Below are 27,889 nucleotides of genomic sequence, written 5' to 3'. Positions count from 1 at the left end.
GGGCCTATTATTTTTTTTAGCAAGAACGCATATGGTGTAAAGTTTTAATATAGAGTGACCCCCCCCCCCCGGGCTTATTCCCTTGTATAAGTATGTGTCATTTGCTGTAAAGAGGTTAAGGCCACAGATCGGGTAAAATTATTCAAAACAAATGGAAAAACAGAAGTCTATTTAGGAATAGAGCGTATATTGAAGCTAAAATTGAACAATATTTCAATACGGAACTATGTGTCGTGGTAGCCTAAATCATGGATGGTACTAAGTACATCCACGCCTAAATTAAGTACGAACAATAGTCAAGATTACCGAAAATTTGAAGAGACGGTTCACAGAAACAACATAGATAATTAGAGATCGAAAACAAGTAGATGTTTACAAACGCCAAATCCAGGAAGTGACACAGAACAGCAAGAGAAACAGAACGGAGCAACTTCAAATGTAATCGATTTGCCACTTCCGGTCGGAAGGGCAACGAAAACGTCGTGGCCGCCAGTAAAACCATCAATTATTGTCTTCTGTGCAGATCGCGCTTCACTGTAACCCAGGCGAGATAAAGCTACACGCAGGCGTCTTCTCTCCATTAAAATAATTTGTAATTTCTTTGTTATGATTGACGATCGAGAAACTTGGAAGAAAAGCAGGTGGAAGAAAAGTGAAGTCTTCAGGTACACACTAGTCCCTGCTTTCACCACAGAGGGCGCGGCAAAAACGTCCAGTCTGGGTGATTTCGCGGTTACAGGGGATTTCGCGTTAACACCTCCATTTCGCTATTTTTTTTTTATTTAAGAAATAAATCGCCCAGACTGTGACAATCTAAAGTTTACTGAAAAGACGAGTTTTTCATTGCTCATGATATATTTAATTAGGTTATTATTTCAACCAATCGTGTCATACAACTACTCTGGGTTTAGCCCGCATGCGCATATTTTAACCAATCAACGCGCTGTTTGATTTAAATCCACAATTTTCAAAAAGAAAACCTTCATTTCGTTCTTGGCAGTACGGTGTGTAAGTTTTTTCGCTGAAAATGAATTCAATATATAAATCTAGAGGCATTGTTGGTGGGCGCTTCGGCGTGGCCGAAGTGTCACGGAATGTTCGAGCCACGGAAAGGGCTGCCCTGCGGAAATCAAGGAGAGGTCAGGAGACAGATAAACGTCGGAATATCGGCAGTCCGCTTACAGGTAAGCAATTTATGCTAATCAGTGCTCAAAACTTCAAAATAATGAAATTAATTGCTGTGAAAATAAATTTGATTGAAACACAAAATAGCTTTTTTATCATGAAAACGATTTACCTGCCTGTTCCCCTTATATTAGTTGCATCTCGTGGCGAATGAGCACGTGCATTAAAGCATTAAGGTACAAAAGGAACTCTTTCTGTACGTACATGCTTTACTCTTCCGAAATAGTGTGTATATTTTTGGAATAGAAACAACAATTTGGTCCTAGAAAAGATATGAAAAAAATGGAATTTTTAACTTTGCTTAGCCAGTAATGCACATGCTATTCCATGGTAGTGCATATGTTTGCCAGGGTGCATGATATTAGCTCAATACTTTAGCAAAACTTGAACAGTAGGACTTGCTTGGCTGTTCGAAGAAACAATGGTATTTTTACGTAGCGTGATAGTAAACAGTCTGTTGTCGTTCTCGGTGTTTCAGTTCAATTGTGGTGCAATTCTTGTCTTTTTACAATAAGATGCTGTACAGTAGGGCATCTGTTAATATGATGGTAGCCTATTCCTAGAATGTGTGGTGTTACATATATTGGCAGATTATTTTCACTTTATTTCTCACTGCTATTATAGTTTACTTCGATATTTCAGTTACACGCACTTTGGATCAAACCACAGTCCCACTATGATAGAGGGACTGTGATCAAACGTAACTTAATTGACTGAACATACAACCATACATACCTAACACACACATTAAGATATTTATGTATCTGGGAATAAAACATCTTTTTATTTATTGACCAGCTCAAATGCTGCAGTAATGCTTATGACATTTCATAGTGACATTTATATAAATGTGAATGGGTATTGACTGTATTGAGATATACAAGTGTTGTAGATGTACATTAAAGTTGACTAAAAATGAGTGGAATTCTGCTAGAATTCTATGCTAGTATTGATCAAAACTTTATAAAGCCTACCTGATCAGTCAGTATTGATCAACACACATTAATGTGCACACGAATCACTTCATTTATCATTTGTTTGTCATAGTTTCTTCCAGTCCTGAACGTAAATTAACTCTAGTTGAAAAACTGGCATTGTATAAGAAAGAGAAAGCGAAAAAAGCCGGAAATGCAAAGCACAAGAAGAAAATATTTAAAGTTGCTCATATTGTATATGATGACAAGCAGTGGTTTTCTTCTGGGCAGCCAGGCAAAATAAAACCAAAGGTAAGAACCAGAAATGAATCAAGCTCAGTCTCCTTCCCCACAAGTGCTCTATATACCAGATTCGACTGATACCCTGCCCATCCTCAACCTCGCTCATGGACAGTGTTTCAAATAGTGGATGATGTTTTGGTCCACACATTGCCTGACTGAACCAACAAACATTTTAACAGACTCGTCCGGCATCATGCGTGCCATTTCAAATATGACGCTAAAAATAATTCACTGTGAAGTTGCAACGCGTTGGAGAAAACATGACATAAAAAGATTTTCTTTTGGTATACTCTATCGTCGAATGTATTGGTCCTGAAAAGGGCAGTTTGGTTTTGAGTGGTAATACTATATGTACAAGGTGTATTTATACAATGTTGACATACTATTGTCCGAATTTTATTTGCCTGAGCCTTGGAATGAAATCACAAAGCAATCCAGAAAGACGTAGAGATCAACATAATATAAAATATGATCGCATTATTTTGTGAATAAACATCATGCATAGTCTCAGAAAATGTTTGGAAAGATTAATGTTTGCGTGACCAAATATAATCACCCACCCGAAGTATAAATTCAAAGTGTTAATACATTGTTGAAAGGTCGCATTTTACATAAACAAGAACATGCACTAAGAAGGAAAAGCAAGCCAAAGTCGAAACGGGGTGTATCATGGACTTGGTACAACATGCGCCGAGACAACTGAGTCATCATCGTTTGAATCGCACGGTCCGTTGTCTTCGACCTATAGGCCTCTACACGATACTGTGCGGGATCGCATAGGCTAATTGCGTATCTTAAGCAGTGAGATCTGATTGGGAGCGCCTCGAAACAAGGCGGCCAATCAGCTTGGACGTACTAAATTATAAAACAAAATTCCACTTCCTGTTTTTGTCGCTATAAAGACATCCTTCCCACACAAAACTGCGTCGATTGCTTGTACCTGATGAGTCTTGAGGGCACCAACACCGAAAACTTTCGCAATTTTATCATCACAAATATCACGATTCATGGATGCCGCTATTTTGTTTAAAATGAAACTCCAAAGAGGGATTTGTAACGCGCAAACTGATTGGACAATGATTAGCCGCAACTGACTACTGGGGGCGCTGTTAGAATATGCACATTTGATGGTCGTTCTGCCAAAGTCTGTTTAGAGGCTTGGCCGAATAAACTTAGACCTTGGCTAGCGAAGATGCCGAGTGATCAACGACATCATTTTGGGGACACAGTACCTGGGCTCTCTCTGGAATTTGCTAGGTAATAGTAAATTTACTAATCAAGAAAAAAAAGTATTAGTAAACTTTGTCTGGAAACTGCGGAGCATTTTCCCGCGACCGAGCACAACGGGGAAGAGAGAAGGAGAGGGAGGTGTCCCCTCTGTCGTCCACCGAAAACAAGAACAGCATGCTGAAAATGGTGCTTGCTGGTGCAACCTGAGCTCTAATTTTGTGTGTAATTTCATGACATCAAATTAGGCAGTCTGCTCCACAAAATGTACCATTTATGATGGTACAACAAAACATAACAACAAAATATGCAATGTAAACACCAGAACCTTTATTTGAATAACTCAGTATTAATTAAACATATTCATGATAAGCTCACATTGTTAACAGTGGGGAAATTAGTCATCATTCAAAAGTTCACTAAGTTCACTGCCTAGAACACACGTCATCCTGTGAATAAATTTTCACGGGAAATTTCTCAGAAAAAAACTCCATGCCAATCAATATTATTATGAAGTAAGCTGGGGTATTTGAAACTAAAAATTGGCATTCCAGCGCAGCAGCCAATCGGCGACGGCCTAACGCTTAGATGACAATTTCGGTTTCAAAATTAGTGTTACAGCTTCTTCGCGTAATTAGGTGTTCGTATGCAAGGGATTTTTCCACACAAAAACGATGAATTCGGCTGAATTTTGTTATCGGTTGGCTTAATACAACACCAACGGACCGTATTTTTGTGAAATATTGATATTTTTATCCTGATTTGTAGGAATCTGAAAAACACGTTTCACAACTTGTCTCTTATTTAGTTTTATGCGTCATTCAAGATGGTGGCCCCCCATATAGTAAATATCGTATTTATTTTATTATCACGTGTGCGCCAGCTGACTGTGGTCGCACCAAAGAGCTACGGAACCGCATTTAACCTTCCATTATTTCTGAAATCGTGCTGCAGTACAATCAACTTTTCGTTTCTTGGTGCTGTCAGGGTTAGGACACCCATGGGTTTCTGGTTCTGAACACGATTTAGCGGTTTCTCCATCTCGTCGTGAAAAATACTCGTCAAGCAGTTGTCTGCTCCTTTTTGATGTAGTCTCCATTTTCAATAAATAAACAAATCGCGCGTTTGATAAGGGCGACATGAAACCGTCCCATACTGAGAGTAAAGTCGCGGGGTATCTTGAAAGATTTCTAGACATCTCGACCCAACAATTTCTCGACCCAAGACACTTTGACCCAAATTGGACATCTCGACCCAGACACCCTGGGCAGCTCGACCCACTGCATCGACCCGACCCTATCTAAGTGTGGCGACGCGAACATCTATCTAGTTCAACGTTGATAATGTTGCCCTTCGAAAAAATCGCGATCCTGTGTATCGTGCTGTATATGAATGCTGTGTTTGAATGAACATCTATTGATTCGAAACATTGAACACGGAGAACATGATCGAATTGATTTAATATTTAGCCAATCTTAAATAACACGCGCGGTGCTTCAAATACAAGTCTGCATGTCTACAAGATAAAAACAAATACTAGTAGTTTGTTAACGCCATTTCACGCACTTTGTTATGTGTCAATATTAGTGGCAACACGTTTCGGTGTCACCTCCTTGAAGAATAACTTATCACCCATTAAGCGCAATGGATCAATCCAAAAATGACGTCACTTTCAGGGGTCGCGTGCTGTGAAATAAACAGCAAAAAATAATAAATCAGTGAAACAAACACTGTGGTCTATGCGCACTGGGTTTACGACTCTATTGGGTAGGGTCGAGGTGGCGGGTCGTCTGAAATAGGTGGGTCTAGGGTTAGGGTCGAGTTGTCCAATGAAAAATAGGTCGAGATGTCCAGCACCCTCTTGAAACACATGTCGACTAAACTACGCATGTGCGATGACACCAAAATAACTTTAGAATGGGAAAAATACATTCAGTGGCAGTTCCGTGTTGATCGCGATCACCATGTAACAATTGTTGCAATCTTAGAAGTAACGGGACATTGTTTAACTTTAAAATGACAATCACTCAAACCGTAACACGCGTGATGATCACTGTCGAGTCTTGACAATTAAATGAGGGTGATTTGCGTGGGTATTTTGTACAAAATGTGTTCGTAAATCCTACTAATAGATATTTTGTTTGTTTGTAAATCTTGTCCAAATTTCGTAATTTACGACATTTGCGAGCGACAGCGAGAGCACAGAGTACTTTTTTGCGAAACTTGCTGCACGTTGATGCTGACATCAAGTGTGTGTTGACCGAAGTTTGATCCCCCTCCCCAAGTCGTGCGATGAACAGGCGCGTAACCTTAGCAACCTTTCTCTTTTGTGCTCCACACATCGATCTAATAATTTTTTTACATCCAACGGTACTATAATTACGCAACTTGTATGCAAATTTGTGCTGGCTTTGAATACTTATTTCAACATCGTTTACTTAGTGCACTGCTTTTTTTATAGTTGCGCAAATTTGTTTACAATATTGTACCGGCTATGAATATTTCAACATTGTAATGCATTACTATAATAGTAAATACGCAAACTCGAGTTATTTTTACCATTGTAAGGGTCTGTGAATATTTCAATATTACCGACTTGATAATGCATTTGTAATAATTGCGCAAACATAAACATGGGCACACTGAAAAAGATAGTCAGGTATATTTTGCAGCATGGGCAAAATAAGCATAGACAACCTAAATTGAAACGCGCAAACTAATAATCTTTATTTTAATTTGTACGAATGAATAAAGATTAGTCAAATGTCCATATGAGATGTTCACAATCTTTCCAAAAAGACATTTGCCCCAAAAACAATTATTGTAACTGAGTGAAAAATGATATATATGTAGATGCTCTACAGTGTTCAATGTGAATTTTACAGGCTCAAGTCAGAAATCATGAGCGGACAAGATTTTCTGCCAGGTTAGCTTCAAAACAAAAGGAGCTTCAAAAGAAGGTATGTGATTGTATTGTTTATACATGTATTCATCAAAAGGATGTTCGTTTTGCTGATATTGGGATTATATTTTACCTGTGTGTATATAATATATATATATACTATTATACATATAATTATAATATGAATGCATGTGTTCATATATCGTACTTGACAGTGTTAGTGCTTATGCCTGGTCACCCCCCCCCCCCCACTATGCAAGATTTTTATACTCGGGGGGGGGGGGGGGTCGCATTTGGCAAAGTGCTCACCCCTTCATAATGCTACCTTAAAACTTGGTCTTTGATCATTGCTTAACGAATGCGTGAATGTGTAGACCACAGTAACCGTGTGTAAACTGCACTTCAACATTGTTCTGTTAATAAAAGTAAAATGTGGTAAATATTTCATGCCATTCAGGTTACCTATCAAAAATTGCTAGTTAAAAGTTTATTTTGAAAAAAAAACAACCATGTCGCTTATTCGTCGAAATCAGTTCCAACAGATCGTACTTAGACATCGAAAATTCACTACCACTTTGTGTTTCCGGAAAGTCTTTGGGAATTTATGGGGAAAAAACATGATTTTCTGAGTTGAGGACCCTGGGCGCTAATGCGGTCAAATGTAAATATGAATATGTGCGTAATACCTCAGTGTGTAAACAAAACGTGTAACTGGTGATTTCTATATACATGTACTTTCCATTAGCAATCTGAGTTGGCATGACAACTTGGTTCATATTCATGAATTCAAATGAACTAAAAGTTCCAATGAAATTTTTTGCAAAAATAATTGCCCTGCTAATGATGGTCAACTTGTCAGAATTGTTCATGTCTAATCATGTCTAATGGTTTTGGTTTCTAAACAATTTAACTGAACTTTATTTTTTTGGGCAGGCTTTTCTGATCACATGTACATGTACGAGTAATACAAAGGTCATCTTTTCAGGAGTAGGCAAAGAAAATTTTGACACATGCACAAATCAATTTGGAATACAGCACTATAATATTGTTTGAATCACAGAAAAGTTTTATTTTTTTTAACTGAAATTGTCCAATAAAAATTTTATTCTAAGGTATTTCTGACATCACATCTGAAACACTTCAAATGAATTTACAAATGTAAACTTCTGGTAATTACATGAAACATGAACATTGCATAGTCAACGGATGAATTAACCTACTCATACAGTTGAGCACAAACAAAACTAGAACAGAACTACCATTAACTTTAAAAAAGGGAATAGAACATTAAGGCATTTTCCATGCAAACAGATGTCAACCAATTAGTGTTGGCCTACTAAATTAATAATGGAATATCAAACAGAAAAGAATGTTTTCGATAGATTTCTATACAAACTGAGTAAAATAATTATGTATAACATCTATAAACACATAACGTGGAATTACTCATTAAATTGGAATAGATCAGTAAATGTATAGAAATTGTCAACATCAAAACACACCTATGGTTTCAACGATAACTTTATTTCAAAATGTTACAACTTGTTTGTTTTGTTTTCAGAATGCCGTCGCAAAAAAATCAACTATTCCAGATTGTAAGTCAGTATTTGTTTATTGCCATCATTTTCATAGTACTCAGTTTTCAGTTCTCATATGCCTCAGAATACATTCAAAATTATTTTTTTCGAAAAGAAATTATTTGTACAATAATGTAATTGATAAATGCTGGAACATTTTAATGGTTTTTTAGTCCCCGTTCGGACGGAGTCCGAAAACGGGGACTTATGTTTTGCCCTGTGTGCGTCCGTGCGTCCGTCCGTGATCACCTGTATCTCGAACATGCATGGACCGATTATGTTCAAACTTCACTCGTACATCACACATTATATGGGACATATGCACATGCATTTTTTTCATGATCCGATTAACGATAGCCGAATAGCGGCCATTTTAAGGCCGAAAATGCATCAAAATCGCACATTTTCACCATTCCGGACCTGGATCTCAGTTATGCATGGACGGATTTCGTTCAAATTTGGTACATACATTAAACATAATAGGACCTTGATGCACGTCATTTTTTTTTTCGGATCAAGTTCGAAATGGCCGACTGGCAGCCATTTTGTTTTAAAGAATTCAGTTCTGGATCCGTATCAGAGACATGTCTGGATTGATCAAGTTCAAACTTCACACACACAAGGTACATCATGTCACAAATATGTATGTGCATTTGTTTCATGATCCCATTAACGATAGCCAAATGGCGGCCGCTTTAAGGCCGAAAATGCATTGAAATCGCACATTTTCACCATTCCGAACCCGGATCTCAGTTATGCATGGACGGATTTCGTTCAAATTTGGTACTTACATTAAACATAATAGGACCTTGATGCACGTCATTTTTTTTCCCGGATCAAGTTCGAAATGGCCGACTGGCGGCCATTTTCTTAAAGAATTCAGTTCTGGATCCGTATCGAAGACATGTCTGGATTGATCAAGTTCAAACTTCACACACACATGGTGCATCATGTCACAAATAGATATGTGCATTTGTTTCATGATCCGCTTAACAATAGCTGAATGATGGCCATTTTAAGACCGAAAATGCATTAAAATCACGTATTTTCACAATTCCGGAACCAGATCTCAGTCATGCATGGATGGATTTTGTTCAGATTTAGTACAATGTGTTGTACATATGCAGGTGCATTTCGGACATGATCTGCTTTGAATGTATATGTCACTCAAATATGAACGGAACAGGGACGTGTCATTGACAATAACTTGTTAAATACAACTTGTAGTTAATTTTTGTAACAACATAAACTGACTTTAAATGGGAAATGACCAATCACTTAACTAAATGAAACATCATTGATCAATCTCAACAATTTATTGGAATTGTGTTAGGCCCATATTTGACATAAAAAAACAATAATTGTAAATTTGCTTCATTTGCAGCAAAGCCATCTGCTAATTCTGTTCATAGTACGGTGACTACGCGACAGCCCACTCAAGGTTTTGACTTCACAGTCGCGTCATTTATCGGCTTTGATGAGTTACTGAATGCCTCAAGTCCATGCTTTGGCAGACGTATATGTAACAGACGGTTGGTACATTTCATTTAATGATAGCGTATTTCATTTCATGGATTTACTTGTGTGCCTTTATTTTTAAGGGTATTTTGCAGTTTCATGCAAGACTTGAAGACAAAATATGATTTATTTCGTTGCTCTAAGCAACAGAAATTATCAATTATTGATTGACTGCAATCACAAGATTAAAAACTCACTAAACTTAAAGTTGTATTCTAACTTTGCAAGTTTGTGAGGTACCATGCTCTGACCTATACATATATACACTATTTTCGGTGATGGAGTGAAAATTAAATCCATACAAAACATCCAAAATCTATTCAGTGAAAATGAATTCCAGCTAAAATAAAGTATTTTACAGTATATGATCTCAAAGGGCAACTTTAACTTTGTCGACTTTTGTTGCCATTGTTTACACAAGTTCCAAATGACTAATGCTCAAGTCTATTTTTTCAAATTTTGTTTGCTATTAGAGTATCTACACCAATGAAGAGAAGTAACACGCCGCCATCTTTTGACGAAGTATCTGTAATAATCCCAGGTAAACTTCTTTCCTTGTTCACAAGTTTTATCTCACACATTTTTGTCACACCAGTTGTAATTTATAAAAACAATTATTTGTGTGACCATGTTTCATAGAAGTCTTATGGAACCCAGTTATGCAAGGAAAAGTAGTGCATGTGCAAAGAATATCTACGTGTCAGGGTCATGTAACTGTCGTATAAAAGAATGAAATTCCCATGGTTGGACTAGACTTGATGTTATGCTAAATTTGAATCACTGCATCAAGTGAATGTATATGAATTTTGTCCCTACTTCATTTCGCCATGGTTGGGCTGGACTAGATGTTATGCTAAATTTGAATCACTACATCAAGTGAATGTATATGAATTTTGTCCCTACTTCATTTCACCATAGTTGGGCTGGACTAGATGTTATGCTAAATTTGAATCACTGCATCAAGTGAATGTAAATGAATTTTGTCCCTACTTCATTTCGCCATGGTTGGGCTGGACTAGATGTTATGCTAAATTTGAATCACTGCATCAAGTGAATGTATATGAATTTTGTCCCTACTTCATTTCCTCTTGACTACAGAGTGTTGTACAAGGTCAAAATAAGAAGTTGTATCATAATAATCCAGCATGCAATATAATATTTGGCATGTTTGCAAATATATGCAATGAGTGGTATACCAGTGCTACATTTTTTTGTTAGCGTTTCATGAAAATCCATGTGCCTCTCCTCCAACCAATCAGAACATTTCATTCAAACATGATGACTTTTTATTATACATAATTTTCTCCATTAGAAGCACTTTTTCAATAGACTTGTTTTCAATCTGAATTTTTAGGATTTTTATTCAAATCATCTATATCCAATTCTTCAGATACACATTGGCCTATCATTATCACCAATTTTCAAAAATATCTATTTCATTGTATTGAGAAGTTGTATGCAGTCAACCAGGTTGAAAAACTTTCCGAGAGTGTTTGATACTTTAGGAAAGGCAGAGTACCGTGAGAATTCGCCACGCTTTTGTTACTTGCCAGGGTTTCTATATTTTATTGGCCTCTAAATTTTTGGATTCACAAAGAAAATTTTGAAAATTGAAAATTTAGATCAGTTTTGGTTTTCCCCTAAATGGAAAAAAAATCGATCTGGGCATCCAAATGCCCCCCCCCCCAAGTCGTTAATCAGAGTTTCTGATTGGCTGAGAGATATTTATTTTATTGGTAAAGAACACAAGAGCATTGTGTTAGCAGAAGATCATGGTTGCGAAATCAGGTCATGCTGCGTTTCACAATTGTTGATTATTACTCAGTAGTGATTTTATAATAATGTACAAAAAATAAATTTGTTGAATTGTTTTGAGCCTACAACTCGGCCACGACCTTTGCTTTTACCGTGAAACATGGGAAAGTTTACTTAAATTTGACAGATTCCATTTTTTTTTAAAACTAGCCAAGCACACTATCATCCCTATTTTTTTCATTTGCTGATTTCTATTCTGAAAAATGCACCTTAATTCCGTATTCTAATAACATGTCAGATTTTCAAGAACAATTATTTAAAACATGTCGAAATTTTGGACTTTTTACGCTACTTGGAGGAATTCCTCATTTCCGGTTTGTAAATAGACTACAAAGAGGTTATTTGTGATTTGCAATCAGAAATGTGGAATGTATGGGTGAAATGGGCTGCAAGCTGTGCATATATTTTTAAATACTGTGATTTCTTGTCAATTTCTTAAATATTGTACTTCCCACGAAAATTGTACGTACACTTTGTACTCGTGGAAGTTGCCATCCTGTGCAGAACATTGTGTAATACGCTGGGTTTGTAGTGTAGAACAAAGTGTTGTTGACCCGGAAGTTCAAGTCTTGTGGTCACTGCTGATTCAAACATGCGCGTTCTATTTGAGGTACTGAGAATTACGTATTTTTTTTCTTATGTTGCAGCTGAAACACCAGTACATAACAAGCCATCTCTGGTTAATGCTGGGATTGATAACCAGTCTTCACCAATTAAAATCATTGCATTTGAAAAAGAGTCATCACCAGTTGAAATCATTGGTGATTTGCGGTCTGCATCCCCTGTTGAGACATTTGATACTAACATTGTTAATATGGAATGCCTTGGGGAGGACGAGCATAGACCTGTTGTGACTTCTAAGAAAAGTGGAACACCAACACACATGGACACAGCAGCACCACCACACATGGATGAAGCAGCTGCAGCAGCAGGTTGGTGTCATTTACATCAAGACTTGTCTTCAGCTGTATCAGACTGTGCAGCCTTCTACTTAATTGAATTACTTCAAACTACTGTCCTTTTTACAGCAAGTCTCAGAAGTATTGGGGCAGCCATGGCTATTTGCTAGCAAATTGGCTAACTGCTTTGGTTTTCACTAAACTGTGGGCTTTTTGAATATCGCTGGTGCAGTCTGTTGGTCACGCCCACTCTGGGAGAATCTATATAACAGTAGGGGACGGTCTTACAGTTGAATGGCGATTTTGCATTTAAATATACACTAGCCTTGTTATAACGAACTCTTTGGGAGACATACAATTAAATTGTTATAGTGAAATGTTCACTATATTGAAGCACATAATACATTGAGTTTGTTGTTAGCAGGAGACATGTTATGTGTTCATTATATCAGGAAATTCATTATAAAGGTGTTCATTATATTGAGGTTACAGTGTACCAGGGAAAGTGTTCTATGTTCTTCGTGTAATGAGGTGTTCGGATACAAAGGATTGCCCACACAAAAATGATGAATGAGGTTGATTTTTTTATTTTTAGCTGCTAAGGCTAGTATATTCATAGTCACACCTATCCATTTTTGGTACGACATAGTGGCCGAAAGTACACCCAAAAACGCAATTTACTGAAAAATTACCGGAGCTGTGTTAGTTTGTAGCATTTAAATGTCTAGAAATGATACTTATTCTTGCTTGATTTTGTTCATTCTTGTTTTATATGTATTATCGAATTCCTGTCTTTCTTAATTGATTAACTTGATTAAGCATTGTAATGTTAGTTAGAAGTTATGTGCATTTCAACATGTTTTACTAGTGTTTACCTCAACTCAACATTGAACTCTATGGCAAAGAAACACACTTCCTGTTGATGTATGCCATTTCTAATTGATGATTACATTATTGGTCAGTTAAGGAGATTATCTTTTCAGCCAATCACTGTCCTAGTACAGGATTAGGAAAGTTTATTTTTTGGATTACTGACCTTGTGTTAGACTGGACCCATGCAAGTGTCAGTATACTTATTAGTCCCCGTTCGGACGCAGTCCGAAAACGGGGACTTATGTTTTGCCCTGTGTGCGTCCGTGCGTCCGTGCTTCCGTGCGTCCGTGCGTCCGTGATCACCTGTATCTCGAACATGCATGGACCGATTGAGTTCAAACTTCACTCATACATCACACATTATATGGGACATATGCACATGCATTTTTTTCATGATCCGATTAACGATAGCCGAATAGCGGCCATTTTAAGGCCGAAAATGCATCAAAATCGCACATTTTCACCATTCCGGACCCGGATCTCAGTTATGCATGGACGGATTTTGTTCAAATTTGGTACATACATTAAACATAATAGGACCTTGATGCACGTCATTTTTTTTTTGGATCGGGTTCGAAATGGCCGACTGGCGGCCATTTTGTTTTAAAGAATTCAGTTCTGGATCCGTATCTGAGACATGCTTGGATTGATCGAGTTCAAACTTCACACACACAAGGTACATCATGTCACAAATATGTATGTGCATTTGTTTCATGATCTCATTAACGATAGCCAAATGGCGGCCGCTTTAAGGCCGAAAATGCATTGAAATCGCACATTTTCACCATTCCGGACCCGGATCTCAGTTATGCATGGACGGATTTCATTCAAATTTGGTACATACATTAAACATAATAGGACCTTGATGCACGTCATTTTTTTTTTCGGATCAAGTTCGAAATAGCCGACTGGCGGCCATTTTGTTTTAAAGAATTCAGTTCTGGATCCGTATCCGAGACATGTCTGGATTGATCAAGTTCAAACTTCACACACACAAGGTACATCATGTCACAAATATGTATGTGTATTTGTTTCATGATCTCATTAACGATAGCCAAATGGCGGCCGCTTTAAGGCCGAAACTGCATTGAAATCGCACATTTTCACCATTCCGGACCCGGATCTCAGTTATGCATGGACGGATTTCATTCAAACTTGGTACATACATTAAACATAATAGGACCTTGATGCACGTCATTTTTTTTTTCGGATCAAGTTCGAAATAGCCGACTGGCGGCCATTTTGTTTTAAAGAATTCAGTTCTGGATCCGTATCCGAGACATGCTTGGATTGATCGAGTTCAAACTTCACACACACAAGGTACATCATGTCACAAATATGTATGTGCATTTGTATCATGATCTCATTAACGATAGCCAAATGGCGGCCGCTTTAAGGCCGAAAATGCATTGAAATCGCACATTTTCACCATTCCGGACCCGTATCTCAGTTATGCATGGATGGATTTTGTTCAAATTTGGTACATACATTAAACATAATAGGACCTTGATGCACGTCTTTTTTTTTTCGGATCAAGTTCGAAATGGCCGACTGGCGGCCATTTTGTTAAAGAATTCAGTTCTGGATCCGTATCCAAGACATGTCTGGATTGATCAAGTTCAAACTTCACACACACATGGTACATCATGTCACAAATAGATATGTGCCTTTGTTTCATGATCTGCTTAACAATAGCGAAATGATAGCCATTTTAAGGCCGAAAATGCATCAAAATCACGTATTTTCACAATTCCAGAACCGGATCTCAGTCATGCATGGATGGATTTTGTTCAGATTTAGCACAATGTGTTGTACATATGCAGGTGCATTTCGGTCATGATCTGCTTTGAATGTATATGTCACTCAAATATGAACGGAACGGGGACGTGTCATTGACAATGACTTGTTACTGTTCCTGTAACTTTGTTCTTAGCTAGTTGTAAACTCTATGTAGTACTGTTCCAGTAATAAAGATATCTTGCTGTGAGTATCTCAAATGGTTAATTTGTATCCAGTTGCTTATGACTACATGGTTGTGATATATGATCTCACAAATCAGTGTTGACTACAACAATCCCCCACAATGTTACCCTGATTTTCTCCCTGATTTGTAGGAAACTTTATTTACTTCCAAGCCATGTTCATGATGGCTACCCCATATAGTAAATATCGGTAGATTAGCCTTAATCGCATTCATCGTATTGTCGCTTGTACACCAGCTGTCTGTGGCCATTCTCAGCATGGAAGGTACTAACGGAAGGAGCCACGACGCTATTGTTTTAGCTTTACCCCATGATCAGTTGTGAACAAACATTGTTCTTGTTAGCTTTTAGCACCTTCGTACAATGGGTTACGCTAATCTCGAGCATTCAGTAATATTCAGAGCATGTTCTGAAGCGATAGTCGAACTTTGCATGAACAATATTGAAAATGGCGTCTAGTTTGAATTCTGTTGTTTCCGGAGATCTTGGCGAACTTTAATGGAAAATTGTCAAGTATAACATTGATTGAAGAACTGATGAAATATCGTGGATTTTGTATTTGTAATGGTAATGAGACTTAATCAATGATTGCATTATTCAATGGTACCATTGTCAGTGCATGGTTTGGCTCCCGAAATTTTTGACCACCGGACATCGGCGAACACCAACAGCAAAGATAGTATCGAAAGAAGAGCATGCCTAGACACTTTCTCTGTGATAATATTTTTTAGGAGTCCTTAGGAATTGTTGTTGTATGCTCTCGGAATCTTGTTCTAGTTACAGTTGCTAATATTTAAAACATGGGAAATTTGTGAAGTCAAACGTTCATCTGTTGAATTTCCGGTTGTGAAATACGTATTTTGACCTTTCACACCTAAACAAACCCAGTACGCATGTGTGATGACCGTAGTTTCATAATGCGCATATATTTTATGGTCACATTAAAAATCGGCGATGTTGTATCATACTCTGCTAACTCGTTACTTGTGTAAACAATCGCAAACTATCATCTACATCAAAGATGAGCTAGACAATGTCCTTATCAGGATTAATTTGGGTTGAAACAAAAGGAAATAAGCCAGTTAAGAGGCTTAAGTGGCCACTTGAGAGGCGTGGTGGCTCCTTCGGTTAGTACCTTCCATGTTCTCAGGCTGACCAGGGAAACTACCTTTTACATGTACATTATCACTCCTCACGTAACAAAGAAAATCATTCAGGAGAATCCAGAAATGTACCAGGCTACGTAAAAATACGTAAAAACATTCTATGTCCCCTCTGTCACAAGTCAGCGCCAGCAAGATTCGAAAGCCAACTGTTTAGTGAAAACCAAAGCAGTTAGCCAATTCGCTAGCGAGTTTGCAAATTGGCTGCCCCAATACTTCTGAGACTTGCTGTAATGTCTTATTGTGGCAAATATTGACACTAAATTTGATTGACTGAATAAATAAATAAATATGCTACTAACGTGTACACTGAAATTATCAGTGTTTTCCCAATTTACAGCGAGTGCAAACAAGATTCGTAAGAATAACTTCACTGGGGAAAGTTCTTATCAATGAAGCAACCACAAATAAGATTCGTACAAATAATTTAAACTTTGTATAGTAGCAACAATGTTGCAATATGAAAACAGACAAAAGCTTAGTCGGTACCTAGACAAAAATTGCTCCAATTAGTGATGCCTGTGGAAGTGATTGTCGCAAAATATAGCAAAATGTCAAATGAACCTGTGTATAAAAAAAATATTGGATGATACATATTTAGTGTTTTACATTGTGAATTTAATCAAGGCAGACAAGCACATTTTTATTTGTTTTAATTTTCATCTTCAAATATCTGTTGACAATTACTTTTTGAACTGAGAAATTGCTGTTTCTCTTCACATTAGAAGATTTACCTCAATATAAAGGTATATAAATTTTTTTAAAAAACTAATATGCAAATTTGACATCATGCTTGGCAATTTAGTTGGGAAATCTACTGGAAAATTTGTGATAATAAAACTTAATATGTGATCAAAATAATAGTGAAGTGTAAAAGGCAATCCAGTAATGCATGCACCGGTACTTTCTTTTTCAGAGGTAACTATGGAAACTAACGAGACTGTGGAAGAACATGATGTGCCTTACTTTAGAAAGTTGATGAAAAATGAAACTGACAAATTAGAAAGTATCTGCGAGTTATGGGAAGAAATTAAGATGAAAGATGACATTCCTGATGAAGGTATTTTTTCTTGAGTTTCAAATTTACCGGTAGCTTTTGTTAACTGTTACAACATACCGGGTAGTTTTTTTCAAAATTTCAACACTTGAGCAAGACCTTTGACAAATAGAAATTTATGGCCATTTGGTCTAAAACTAATATAAAATGCACCAACATTTCATAATTTTTTTATAGTGGAAATAATTGTCACCAAAGGGTGCATTGACCTTGCCTTGCCCTTTCCAAATGGCTTGAAAAAGTCTCAAATATGATCAAGTGGTCATATAAATTAAATCTAGTTGTATGTTTTTGCGAAATTGAATTCCAATTCCAGAGTTCAGTTTCAAGGTTCAAACTTAATGACCTGATGCACTTTTTGACTATGTGCGAAGCGCACAATTGGAGTTTTTGCAGTTAGCGTGTATGCATGTATGTATGTCTGTATGTTTGTGGTGTGAACGTTATGACTACTTTCATTTAACTTTACACCTAAGTGACGACAGACATACCAAGTCGCAACCCTCGCTAATTTATATTGTATAAACAGATTTAGATCAAGTTTGCATAGCTTAGAGTTAGTATAGGAGGAAAGTATGGTATTTATAATAAAATTTAACCATATTTTGGCATGTAACAAGATTAGCCCTGTATTTGTAACGTGTCTAAATTCGGTTGTTCAGGATTACTTCAAAGTTGAGTGTGTTCAGCAGCACGACCAGCGTTCCACACAGCAGCATGCACATAGCTCATAGAAATGCATGGTATAGTGGTGAGTGTCTTAGCAACGTGGAATGTCTTGTGACGTAGCTCCGCTCGAGTATTGAAAGTTTATTCAACTACATTGTATATTTAACAGTTAATCCAATGTATGTTACGATAAGGTGTGGGTATGTCTCTTGATCTGTTGGTTTTTGATGAAACTTGATGCATATATGCTCTGGGCTAATGTGTGGATTTGATTGGGTTTGAATCCATGCATATTAATAACTAATTTGCATGATAATTAGCTCATTTTAGCTGTACAATGACTGTTCTCCTGATATCGAAAGAACCACTCATTGGATTTTGATGAAACTTGATTGATATCTTCCTACCGGGACCATGAGAACTTCTAGAGTATAAGCCCACCCCTCTATTTTTAGACATTTAATGATTTGAGGGCATCCCTGTTCCATAGGCTCAGGGTGTTTTTACTGGGCGTCGACGAAATTTATTAAAATATGCATGTAAAAAGTGTTTCATTGCATAAAAATTGATTGGCACAGTAGTTTTGTTTGTACTTTTATGAGAAAACTTGCATTAATTTCAGAGTGCATGGCGAATGTATGCAACATAATTCACATCCTTTCTATTCTGTTATTGATGTTGTAACCCTAAAATAATCTCTTTGAGAAGTTGCTTTCGAAACTCCAAAAATGTGACTGTTAATCGTGTTGTCATCGCGGTAATTCACTTCAGCATTCTGTTAAAACAAATTGCATCGACAATTGGAAAATCTGGGATAATTGGTTTAATAATGAAAAACATGCATATTAGTTATCTAACCATTTTCTAGTATCCAAAAAAACTGCCTGCTAGTCACCCTAAAAAAATACAATAACTGAAATATACATGTTTGAGTCCTGGTTTATTAACTTGTGTTATCTCTGGAGATGAACAAGTTCTAAATCATGCTCAAAACGTTATGTTGGACATATGCCAGTCTGAAGGACTAAATATTGTTTCGTCTAGGTGTATTATGGGTAGAATACATAATATATAATGTCAATCCACAAAATTTTTACTTTGTGCAAATTGGTACTGCAGTTAATCATAGAAACATCTGAGGTATTTTGAGATCCAGTGAAGCATGTAATGTACAACCCTTTGCTACACTGACAATACTTGTTCAAGATGGCAATGCTCACAAAAATTCAGCTGGATTTTGTTAACAATGTGATTGTTTTGGAGACTGAACAGAACTTCATGTTTACCATCTGTGATGTATGCAAATAAAAATTACAACCCAAATATGGGCATTTGTTACCTCGAGCATGCAAGAGGTTCTCCACGAGGGGTTTTTACAGGGCGCCGCGCCCTGTTATCTGAAATTGGCGCCCTGTTTAAATTGTCAGCGCCCTGCATGGTCCCAGACAAAGAATTGTTTACAAAACAGGCCAACACTCACTGTCTTTCAAAGATGATTCATCGTGCTCAGGGTAACTGGTTCATTGTTTTAAGGTGCAACTGTGAAAATTCCGGTTTGTTATCGTAGCAGGTCACCGTGAGGTGATAACACCACCAAACAAAAAGTTACAAGTTTTTTCAACACGATTAAAAATGAACATGTGGCCTGGAAAAGTGCATTACCGTACCCATATTTTTACTGCCAGGGTGACGTCAAATATATAAAATCGTTATCGGTAAAACCATTCGTTAAACATAAGGTCTATGGTTAAAACAAAGTTCACGCCGTGACTAGGTAGCGGCAACATCGTCACCGCCGAGTGGAACAAAGGCAGCAACCGGGCAGCTATGCACTTGCATGATCGGTAAACGACCAGCGCAGCCGACGTACCATCACAGATATTGCTGATCACCAAGAAGTCCACACGAATGCTTGCTTGGACATGTAAATGTTTATATTTAAATGTCACTATTTAAAGTTGAATTTTCTTTAAATCACGATTTAAATACTCCGGTAAAACAGCCATGCTTTCAACTCGCATCATAAATGGAGGAAATAAATTTACTTGTGTTCTTTTGGAACAAATATACTGATTGGTTGTTTTTCGCGTAAATGCGTGCCTTGGCCAATCAAAAGCATTGTTGCATAGTATCAGGGTGCACACAGTAGAATGAACTGTTTCCGGGTCATAGCTGTTTTCAACGAAGCAGACATCAACCAACTTTCGATTCGAATGAAAATTATTCTTTTAAGTATGTATTTTGTTTTTTTATACCTAATTCTATTTTTGATAGCAACTGTTAACTGCAGATCGAAAATCTTCTATTGTGTACATTTTATTTCATTTGATCACCTTGGTTTTTGGTGCCATTCATGCAAGTTTTTTAATGAACCAATTACGAACGTTTGTGCGACATACATTTTATTTTGCTTCGTCCAAATAAATATAAATCATAAATATTTGCTAAAAATTAAATAAAGCATGTATGTATCTATTTGGGAAAATAAATTTACAAACTTGTTGCGTCTTTTTCTGGACGCAATCATTACTTGTAAACAACTGATGTCGCCGCTTGAAGAATCGTGCAGCTAAAATCAGCTGATTGTACGTGCTGACGTTTACTTAATAATAGCTCTTCAAAATTCCTATTCATTTTGTAATAATAAATATATATTATGCATATGTAATAATATGTAGATTAATAGATTATTTGGTTTCCATTTTTCAACATCTTTGCCAATGATGCACGTTACAAATGTGCCACGCGCACTTCACATTGGCGCGCCCTGTTTAATTTTCAAACCGTGGAGAACTCTGTATAATTTCCACAATTTGTGTACCATTTTTATTTGTTTTTGCATATCAGCGTGTTTCATAATCAGATCAAAGATGGCCGAATAACGGCTGTTTTTATTTTTGGCCATATTACTACTACACGGAACATGCGTTTTGATGTAAATAAACAATCTGTTGTATACGCCACTTGGAACTCAAGTTTCAAGGACACGCTCGCAACAACCCCTCCGCTTTAATATGACGAGCACAAAGAGAACTTTCAAAAATTTAACGGGGACTGTGTCATTTTCAATGACTTGTTTTGATTATTAATCAAATTAAATTCCTGTAGTAAATGGAAAATTATGTCACTTGTACAAAAATATAGAAAAAAATGTGGAAAAAATACATATTAAAAAAAAAGTGACATGCTGTACCAAGATTTGGCCAGGCGCTTAAGAGGGTTAATGTCTCACAAATGACCCCAGTGCCTCAAGTAACAAGCTCCCTTATTCAATGACTAATCTATACTGTGGGTTGTACTACAATGTGTGGAGGTTGTCTAAAACTGAAAAGAATGCATTAGAAAGTAGGGAAATATGGAATGTGAGAAATAAATCATTTGTATTCATTTTATCAGTTGTTGGTAACATTCGTGCATCAATTGGCAAGGCTAGATTGTTGATAAAGGAGAGATTTTCTCAGTTTGGCGGCCTAATTGATGACAGTGAATTTCACCGTGGTGAAAAGGAAGTTACATGTATGGACTTGCAGGGATTCTGGGATATGATTTATATGCAAGTAAGTGTTCATTTTCACATCTTAAAATTGTACAGCTTGTGAAGTAAAAATAAAGCTGTCATCTTAATTGCAGTGTACATTTGTAGTCGTTCCACATTTGGAATTTGCATATAACATTGTTATAATAGGAATCCAGCCATTTGATTGGCTGAAGCAAGGTCTTGTATCTGACACTAGAAAACCTATGATACTGTCTTGAAACTGAATAAACATATCCCCTAGCCATATATTGGCTACCAAATACTGTAATGTTGCTTACATAATGATATAGTAGGATGTAGCTTTCTTGTGCAATACATTTCTAACCAATAGATACAATGAAAAATGTACACTAATAACTTGAATATTATTCATTACACAGGTAGAGAATGTCCAAGATATGTTCAAGGATTTGGAAATTCTTCAAAATAATAATTGGAAGGAAGAAGAAAAAATAGTTGTAAAACCCAAACCAGTGAAAAAAGTTGCCAAGGTAACCAATGTTGGGATTTGTCTGGACGGATTTTTTTTTTTTTACCCCTGCTTTGTAGAATTTACACTTGTTTATAAACTTTGCTATGTGACTTGTATCGCACATGACATGATGCAACACCCATTGCCATTTAAGTGCTTGTATAATAATCATGATTAATCTTTTAGGGGCACTCTCATAATCAAACACTTGGCTCAAACCTAAATTAACTGACCTGCCTTCTCCAGCCTTATTTGAACCTATTTGATCTACAATATGCAAATTAGTAGTAGTTCTGAGTCTCGCTGCCTGGTAAACACATTAACACCCCACCAAAAATAAACAGGGGATTCTAGGTTTAGAGTTGGGAACCCAGGTTTTTCTTACAATAGTGTAAAGTCTTTGAATAGTTAATAACAATATTGTTTTGTGACAGCATCTCAAAACTAAAGTCAGTGCTGCAATGTTTGTCACCTCAATCAGAATTGTCACCCAGAATGCAACAGTCGCGATGTTACAACATTCATTGTCACCATGCATTGTCACCATGGACGGCGGACCTCTATAACATTTAAGGGACTTTCTTCATGTTTCACACTGACTAAATTAGACTCCTACAGCATATCTTGTTTTGACAAATCTACATGAAGATAACTCTGTCAATCCTAAAATTAAATAGTTAGAAGGTTGTGAATGAGTGGTTTGAACTGCCGTTTCTTATGCAAATCCATGTTAGTCCTGGTAGTTGGGTCAAACCTGGGTTGACCAAAACCGCCCTAAACCACCCAAATAATTCCAAAGTGTTTGAATACAAGTCGTCTCTTAAACACCAATGTCAATTTTTGACACATTTTGCAAAATGAACATGACAGAATTTTTTTTCAACCATTTTCATCAATACAATTGCTAAATTATGTCCATTTGTTAATTATAAAATTATTGAAAAAAAAGAGCAGCAATCAGAGATAAAGTGCCACAATGTACTTCACATTATGTATGTCAAAACAAATAATAAATAAAAATAATCCTTATCATATCTAAATTATCATTCTTACAGAAAGCCAAACCAGGGTTATCTGAGGAGACTAAGAAAAGACGTGCTGAAGCTAAAGAAGCTGCCAAAAAAAGATTAGCTGAAGCTAAAGCTAAATCTGCCATGTTAACTAAGGCCAAAAGTTCAACACCCAATACTTCTGTACCGGAAGTAGTTAAAACCTTTGAAGCTGGTTTCTTCAAGATTGCTAGTCCAGTGAAACCGCCTACCAGACGTGTTCAAGGTTGGTGTCTCTCTAAATCGCCAATTAAAGGGATTTCTACCATTCTACATGTAGCTGGTAGTGATTTGGGGCATACAGATAGATAATTTCCTGCATACTTTGAGGCATCTTCGTAATAACCTCATATTATACATCATGTGCATGTGATATTCTCAAGATCACTGACTGATGGTCATTATGGTTTTCACCAATAAATTATATATAAATTAGATATGTAATAAATCAGAGAAAATATGGTACATGTAAATCCTACTGCTAAGGTCAGGTCGTTTAGTCAAATTCTAACAAAAGCATGTTACCGGGGTATGTTCGCTAAAGTCTATGATGATAAAGTGTATTGTGTTTTTTTGTCAGCTGGTACTTCTGCAAAAACTACAATGAGGTTAATTAAGAATGTGAATGCCAGTAGTCCGTGTAGTCCTGTTGTTGAATTATTAAGATGCAACCAGATGAGGAAAGCCAAGCTAAGTTCAACACCAAATAAACAAATCCACGAAAAAGAGAATGAGGCAGGTTACTCTTTTATATGTACATTGTTTGCAGCTGAAAAATGAATTGTCCTGTCTGTTCTTCTTCCGTCCATGTCCACTCTTCAACAATGCATGAACCAACTTGATATATTTATTTATTTACAAAGGGGCAATCAAATGCCCAGCAAACAAGTATTCAGGCATTTCTGGTCATGTCAGGCGAGAATATTTTGTGATGATAAATAAAAAAGGCCAACTATCTTGAATAATAAATATTTACAGTTGTTACCAAAATGAACTGATTGAGAAAACCCCATTCTCTCTAACTATTGGTTTCTCTGCAATTTTCCTGAGAAAATTACCAGCTGTGTTTGTTTTGACTTCAGCACTTTCAAGTCGATGCTCTGGGACACAACCATTTTCACAAAGCAAAATGGGATTTTGGATCCAAAATGTAGTCAGTTTTGAGCAAAAAAATTGAAATACAAAAATAATGAATTATCAAATCTTACAATTGTTCTACATTTGAATAAAATGATCTCACAATTTAATTTAAAAATTGGGCAAACTCAACATATGCAAATGAGTGTTCTACTTGCAGGCATAACATTAGGCAGTCATAAACTGTAATACAAAGCTAATGAGTCACAAATTGTTGGTCACGTACATGGGCACAATTTATTCTCAATTATAACTTGTTTTGAGGTATCAAGGGAGTACATGAAAATATGTACCGTATAAAAACGACATAAAAAGTCCCACTTACACCTTTTGGGACACCATGGCAGTAGACGTCTACAAATTGGAATTACCATGATCTACATTGATTTAAAGGAAATGTTATGTTTTAGCTTGATTACTACCATAGTAGTTGATAAACATTACTGCCTGATGTAGAGCAATGTTTGCAAAACGACGATGTAAATTGCAACATTGTACAGCTTGCGAAGATAATGAAATTAATTCCTGTGAAAATAAATGGTTTTACAGTAACTGTAATTCATATTAGTACAATTATTCTTAATTAGGACTTTGCTAAATACTTGGTGCCTACTATGTCAGAAGAGTCGTCTGGCAACGAGCCTAGTATCATTGATCTGAATGAACAAGCTGAAATCTCCATGGTAACCGAATCAACTCAGCAACTGGAAGACCTGAAAATAAGAAGTCCACGCAAATCACAGAAACGTACCCCAGGTATTTTATAAAATTGTGATAACAATTTGTCTGAAAGTTTATTTTGAAGGATAAAATGGGAAAGATTATCAGTTTGTGTGTTGGTAACATGCGCGTGTTCACTTTGGAATCATAATTTATGACTAATATAGGTGTGGTTACAATTTCTTCTTTTTGGACATGTATTACTTACTCAGAGCTGGTTGATACCTTGCTCTAAGAACAAGTGATATCAGTTGTTAGCCTTAGAATATTGATACTATGGCGCACTGGCCGTAATTTTTTACAGGAAAGTTTTTTACAAAAATTGGATTGGTGTGTTTAGTTTCTAGACATTTCATGGATCGCAATAACACAAGCAATGATTCCATCTCAACTGGTTTTCCAGGGCCATGCCTTGGTCTTAATACACCTGTGCAGGTAAGATAGGATTGGATTTATTCTGAAAGTTGGAAATTATACATTTGCATCTGTAACCTAAACTGAGGACAGTTTACAGCTTCTGTGTTCGTTTTATCTTTGACATCATTATTCACTCCTGATTAAACGCAGTCTGGGTGCTTTATTGGACATTTTTTTTGGATAAACATTTGCAAAGTGACAGCCATATTTGACCCAAACATGGCCCATAAAAGTCTACATTTTATATTTTGTTAAAACTTAGAATATTGTTATCGCATTTAAGGCATTTTTATTTTCCTTTTTTTTAGCTCCGCTGGGTCATCGCAGATGACCCAGCGGAGCTGTTGGTATGGGGTCTCTCCAGTGTTGTCCGTCCTGCGTGACCCATTACATTCATATTTGTACCAAAGGTACTTGGGGTGGTCCTCTGTCAGATTTGTTAAATTCGTGTCAAAATATGGAAATTTGGATTTTTAGTGAATATTTTTGTCGATTTTAGTAAAAAATGTTATTTTCGACAACTAGTCCGAAACCGTCAACCACAATGCCACTTTACTGATTCTTGTTCCATCATAATGAAGACAGCAGAGCTATTTAAGGTCAGGTCGCTTGTTTTTATAAAATGTGAATTTATTTCACCAAATACCAGATTGTATAACTGCTGTTAGATTTTTTTTTTTTTTTTTCAAGATCACTATATCAATACATGATTTTCTATGAGAGTCAATGCAGTGTCATATCGAGGGGAGGGCTGTATTTGGCTTTGTTGTATCTTTTTCTTGTCAGAATTTAGTAATAAAAATGTGAAATAAGATTTACGAAATACATGTCTTATTAGATTTTATTTGTTATGCTCTACATTGATTTCTATGTAAACAAAGGTATTTGAATGCACAGGTTTTTAAATGGCTCGATCTATAATAAAACTTGCGCTATGAAATCCCTCCCCCCATTGCCTTTACAGGTCCTTCCAATGTAATCATTTTACTCTCCACCCTTACAGAATGGTCAAATGATGAATGACAACTATCTATTTACACCAATGGAGAGTACCACTAATGCCCGTGCCTCAATTGATCTAATAAAATTTGATTCATCAGGTATGTAGTTTTGAAATTAATTCAACTATTCTCAGTACTGTCACTAGTTTGAAAATGTGTGCTCGTATTTGTTGGCAGTTTTGCGCTTACATAAATGAGGTGTAAACTTAGACAAAGTAATATCAGATATGGGAACCACTTGGGTTAAATTTCCCGTCTACTGCCTGCAGACGATTCTGCTTGTTTCTTTAAATATCAAGATAGTAAACTGAGAAAAAAAAATTGTTAGTTTATTTAAATCAAAGTAATAAAAAATAATAAGTTTATAATACCCAAATGGGAAGATAATTATCTTGCAAAATGTGACAGGCTGGCATTGAAAGGTTTAAAATGAAAAACGCTACAATATCCCACATTTGAGTCAGGTTTTCTTTTCTCTTCATGCATAATTTTGTTACTATTGTGTAGAAAATGAACCTATTTAAATGTAAAAAAAATGAGGTGTAATTTGAATTTGGGCGTATTTGTTTAAAAAAAAATATTGGAAATATACATATACGACAGAAAGTCATGAGTGACCAACCTTTTTATCAGCAGTTTGCACTGACCAGAAACTAATCCTAAATAGAGCAAATATTAGTACATAGAACTGAAAGTTTTAGCAAATATTAGTACATAGAACTGAAAGTTTTAGCAAATATTAGTACATAGAACTGAAAGTTTTAGCAAATATTAGTACATAGAACTGAAAGTTTTAGCAAATATTAGTACATAGAACTGAAAGTTTTTCCTTGATTAGCAGTCACATGTAACAAATTGCAGGAAATTGCAGTTTCAAAAGTTTCATTCTTGATCAACAATGTCAGCGAAAGTTAAATAGTTATGTCTGTCATACTGATTGTTTGTCTTTTTCCTCATTAGGATTGTATTAAATACAAGTGTATCCTTAACAACGCTAATAAGGAATTATAATTTGTTTTTTAAATAGATGCCGTTTCTGATACGAGTACATTTTCACCATTGGAACCGCAAAGACAACGCCGCAGGTCTGCAAGAATCCACAGTGCAAACCCAAATCCTGCAATCTTTTCTCCATTATAAATGTATATATTTCTCCTCTGACAATTTTTTACTGTCCTCTTTCTGTCGTGACACATTCAAATTTTGTGTACAATAGTGTATTTTACGTAGTATTGTATATAAATCATGTATTATTTTTGAAATAAAGTTAATTATTTTACAATGACATTGGTCAACCACAGTATGAATTTTACAAATGTGATGAACATGCCGATTAGCTTTAGCCTGGAATATTCAAAACCATAATTTTGTAGCCTGGCTGTACACTACAAAACCATGCGCAATGGGAGTCTTTGCAGTTTGTCTGTTTATTCCACTGATATCTGAAGAACCAAATGTTGGTTTTTAGCTC

General features: G+C 36.3%; 1 protein-coding gene across 1 annotated transcript; it reads left to right on the top strand.

The window, feature by feature from the left end:
* The first annotated feature begins 898 nt into the window (after positions 1-898).
* Positions 899-27,703, top strand: LOC100370970 (uncharacterized). Its single transcript, XM_085493150.1, has 16 exons — positions 899-1,184; positions 2,233-2,411; positions 6,515-6,589; positions 8,093-8,126; positions 9,493-9,640; positions 10,100-10,167; positions 12,089-12,373; positions 17,275-17,418; positions 21,481-21,641; positions 22,003-22,113; positions 23,150-23,369; positions 23,724-23,878; positions 24,868-25,036; positions 25,341-25,435; positions 26,421-26,517; positions 27,446-27,703. The coding sequence occupies exons 1-16, from the start codon at positions 1,028-1,030 to the stop codon at positions 27,556-27,558; spliced, it is 2,211 nt and encodes a 736-aa protein (XP_085349276.1). The 5' UTR covers positions 899-1,027; the 3' UTR covers positions 27,559-27,703.
* Positions 27,704-27,889: the final 186 nt, after the last annotated feature.

This window comes from Saccoglossus kowalevskii, chromosome 18 (assembly GCF_978046115.1).
Source record: "Saccoglossus kowalevskii chromosome 18, keSacKowa6.1, whole genome shotgun sequence".
In the NCBI taxonomy this organism is placed as follows: Eukaryota; Metazoa; Hemichordata; class Enteropneusta; family Harrimaniidae; genus Saccoglossus; species Saccoglossus kowalevskii.
The sequence above is the reverse complement of the archived record's forward strand: the minus strand, read 5'-3'. Positions and strand labels throughout refer to the sequence as shown.

Bases quoted from the DNA above. Each gene is read 5' to 3' on its own strand.
- LOC100370970 (XM_085493150.1), top strand. From the start codon at position 1,028: ATGAATTCAATATATAAATCTAGAGGCATTGTTGGTGGGCGCTTCGGC. The intron at 1,185-2,232 runs GTAAGCAATTTA...TGTTTGTCATAG, and splicing joins TATCGGCAGTCCGCTTACAG to TTTCTTCCAGTCCTGAACGT. The intron at 12,374-17,274 runs GTTGGTGTCATT...TTTCTTTTTCAG, and splicing joins TGAAGCAGCTGCAGCAGCAG to AGGTAACTATGGAAACTAAC.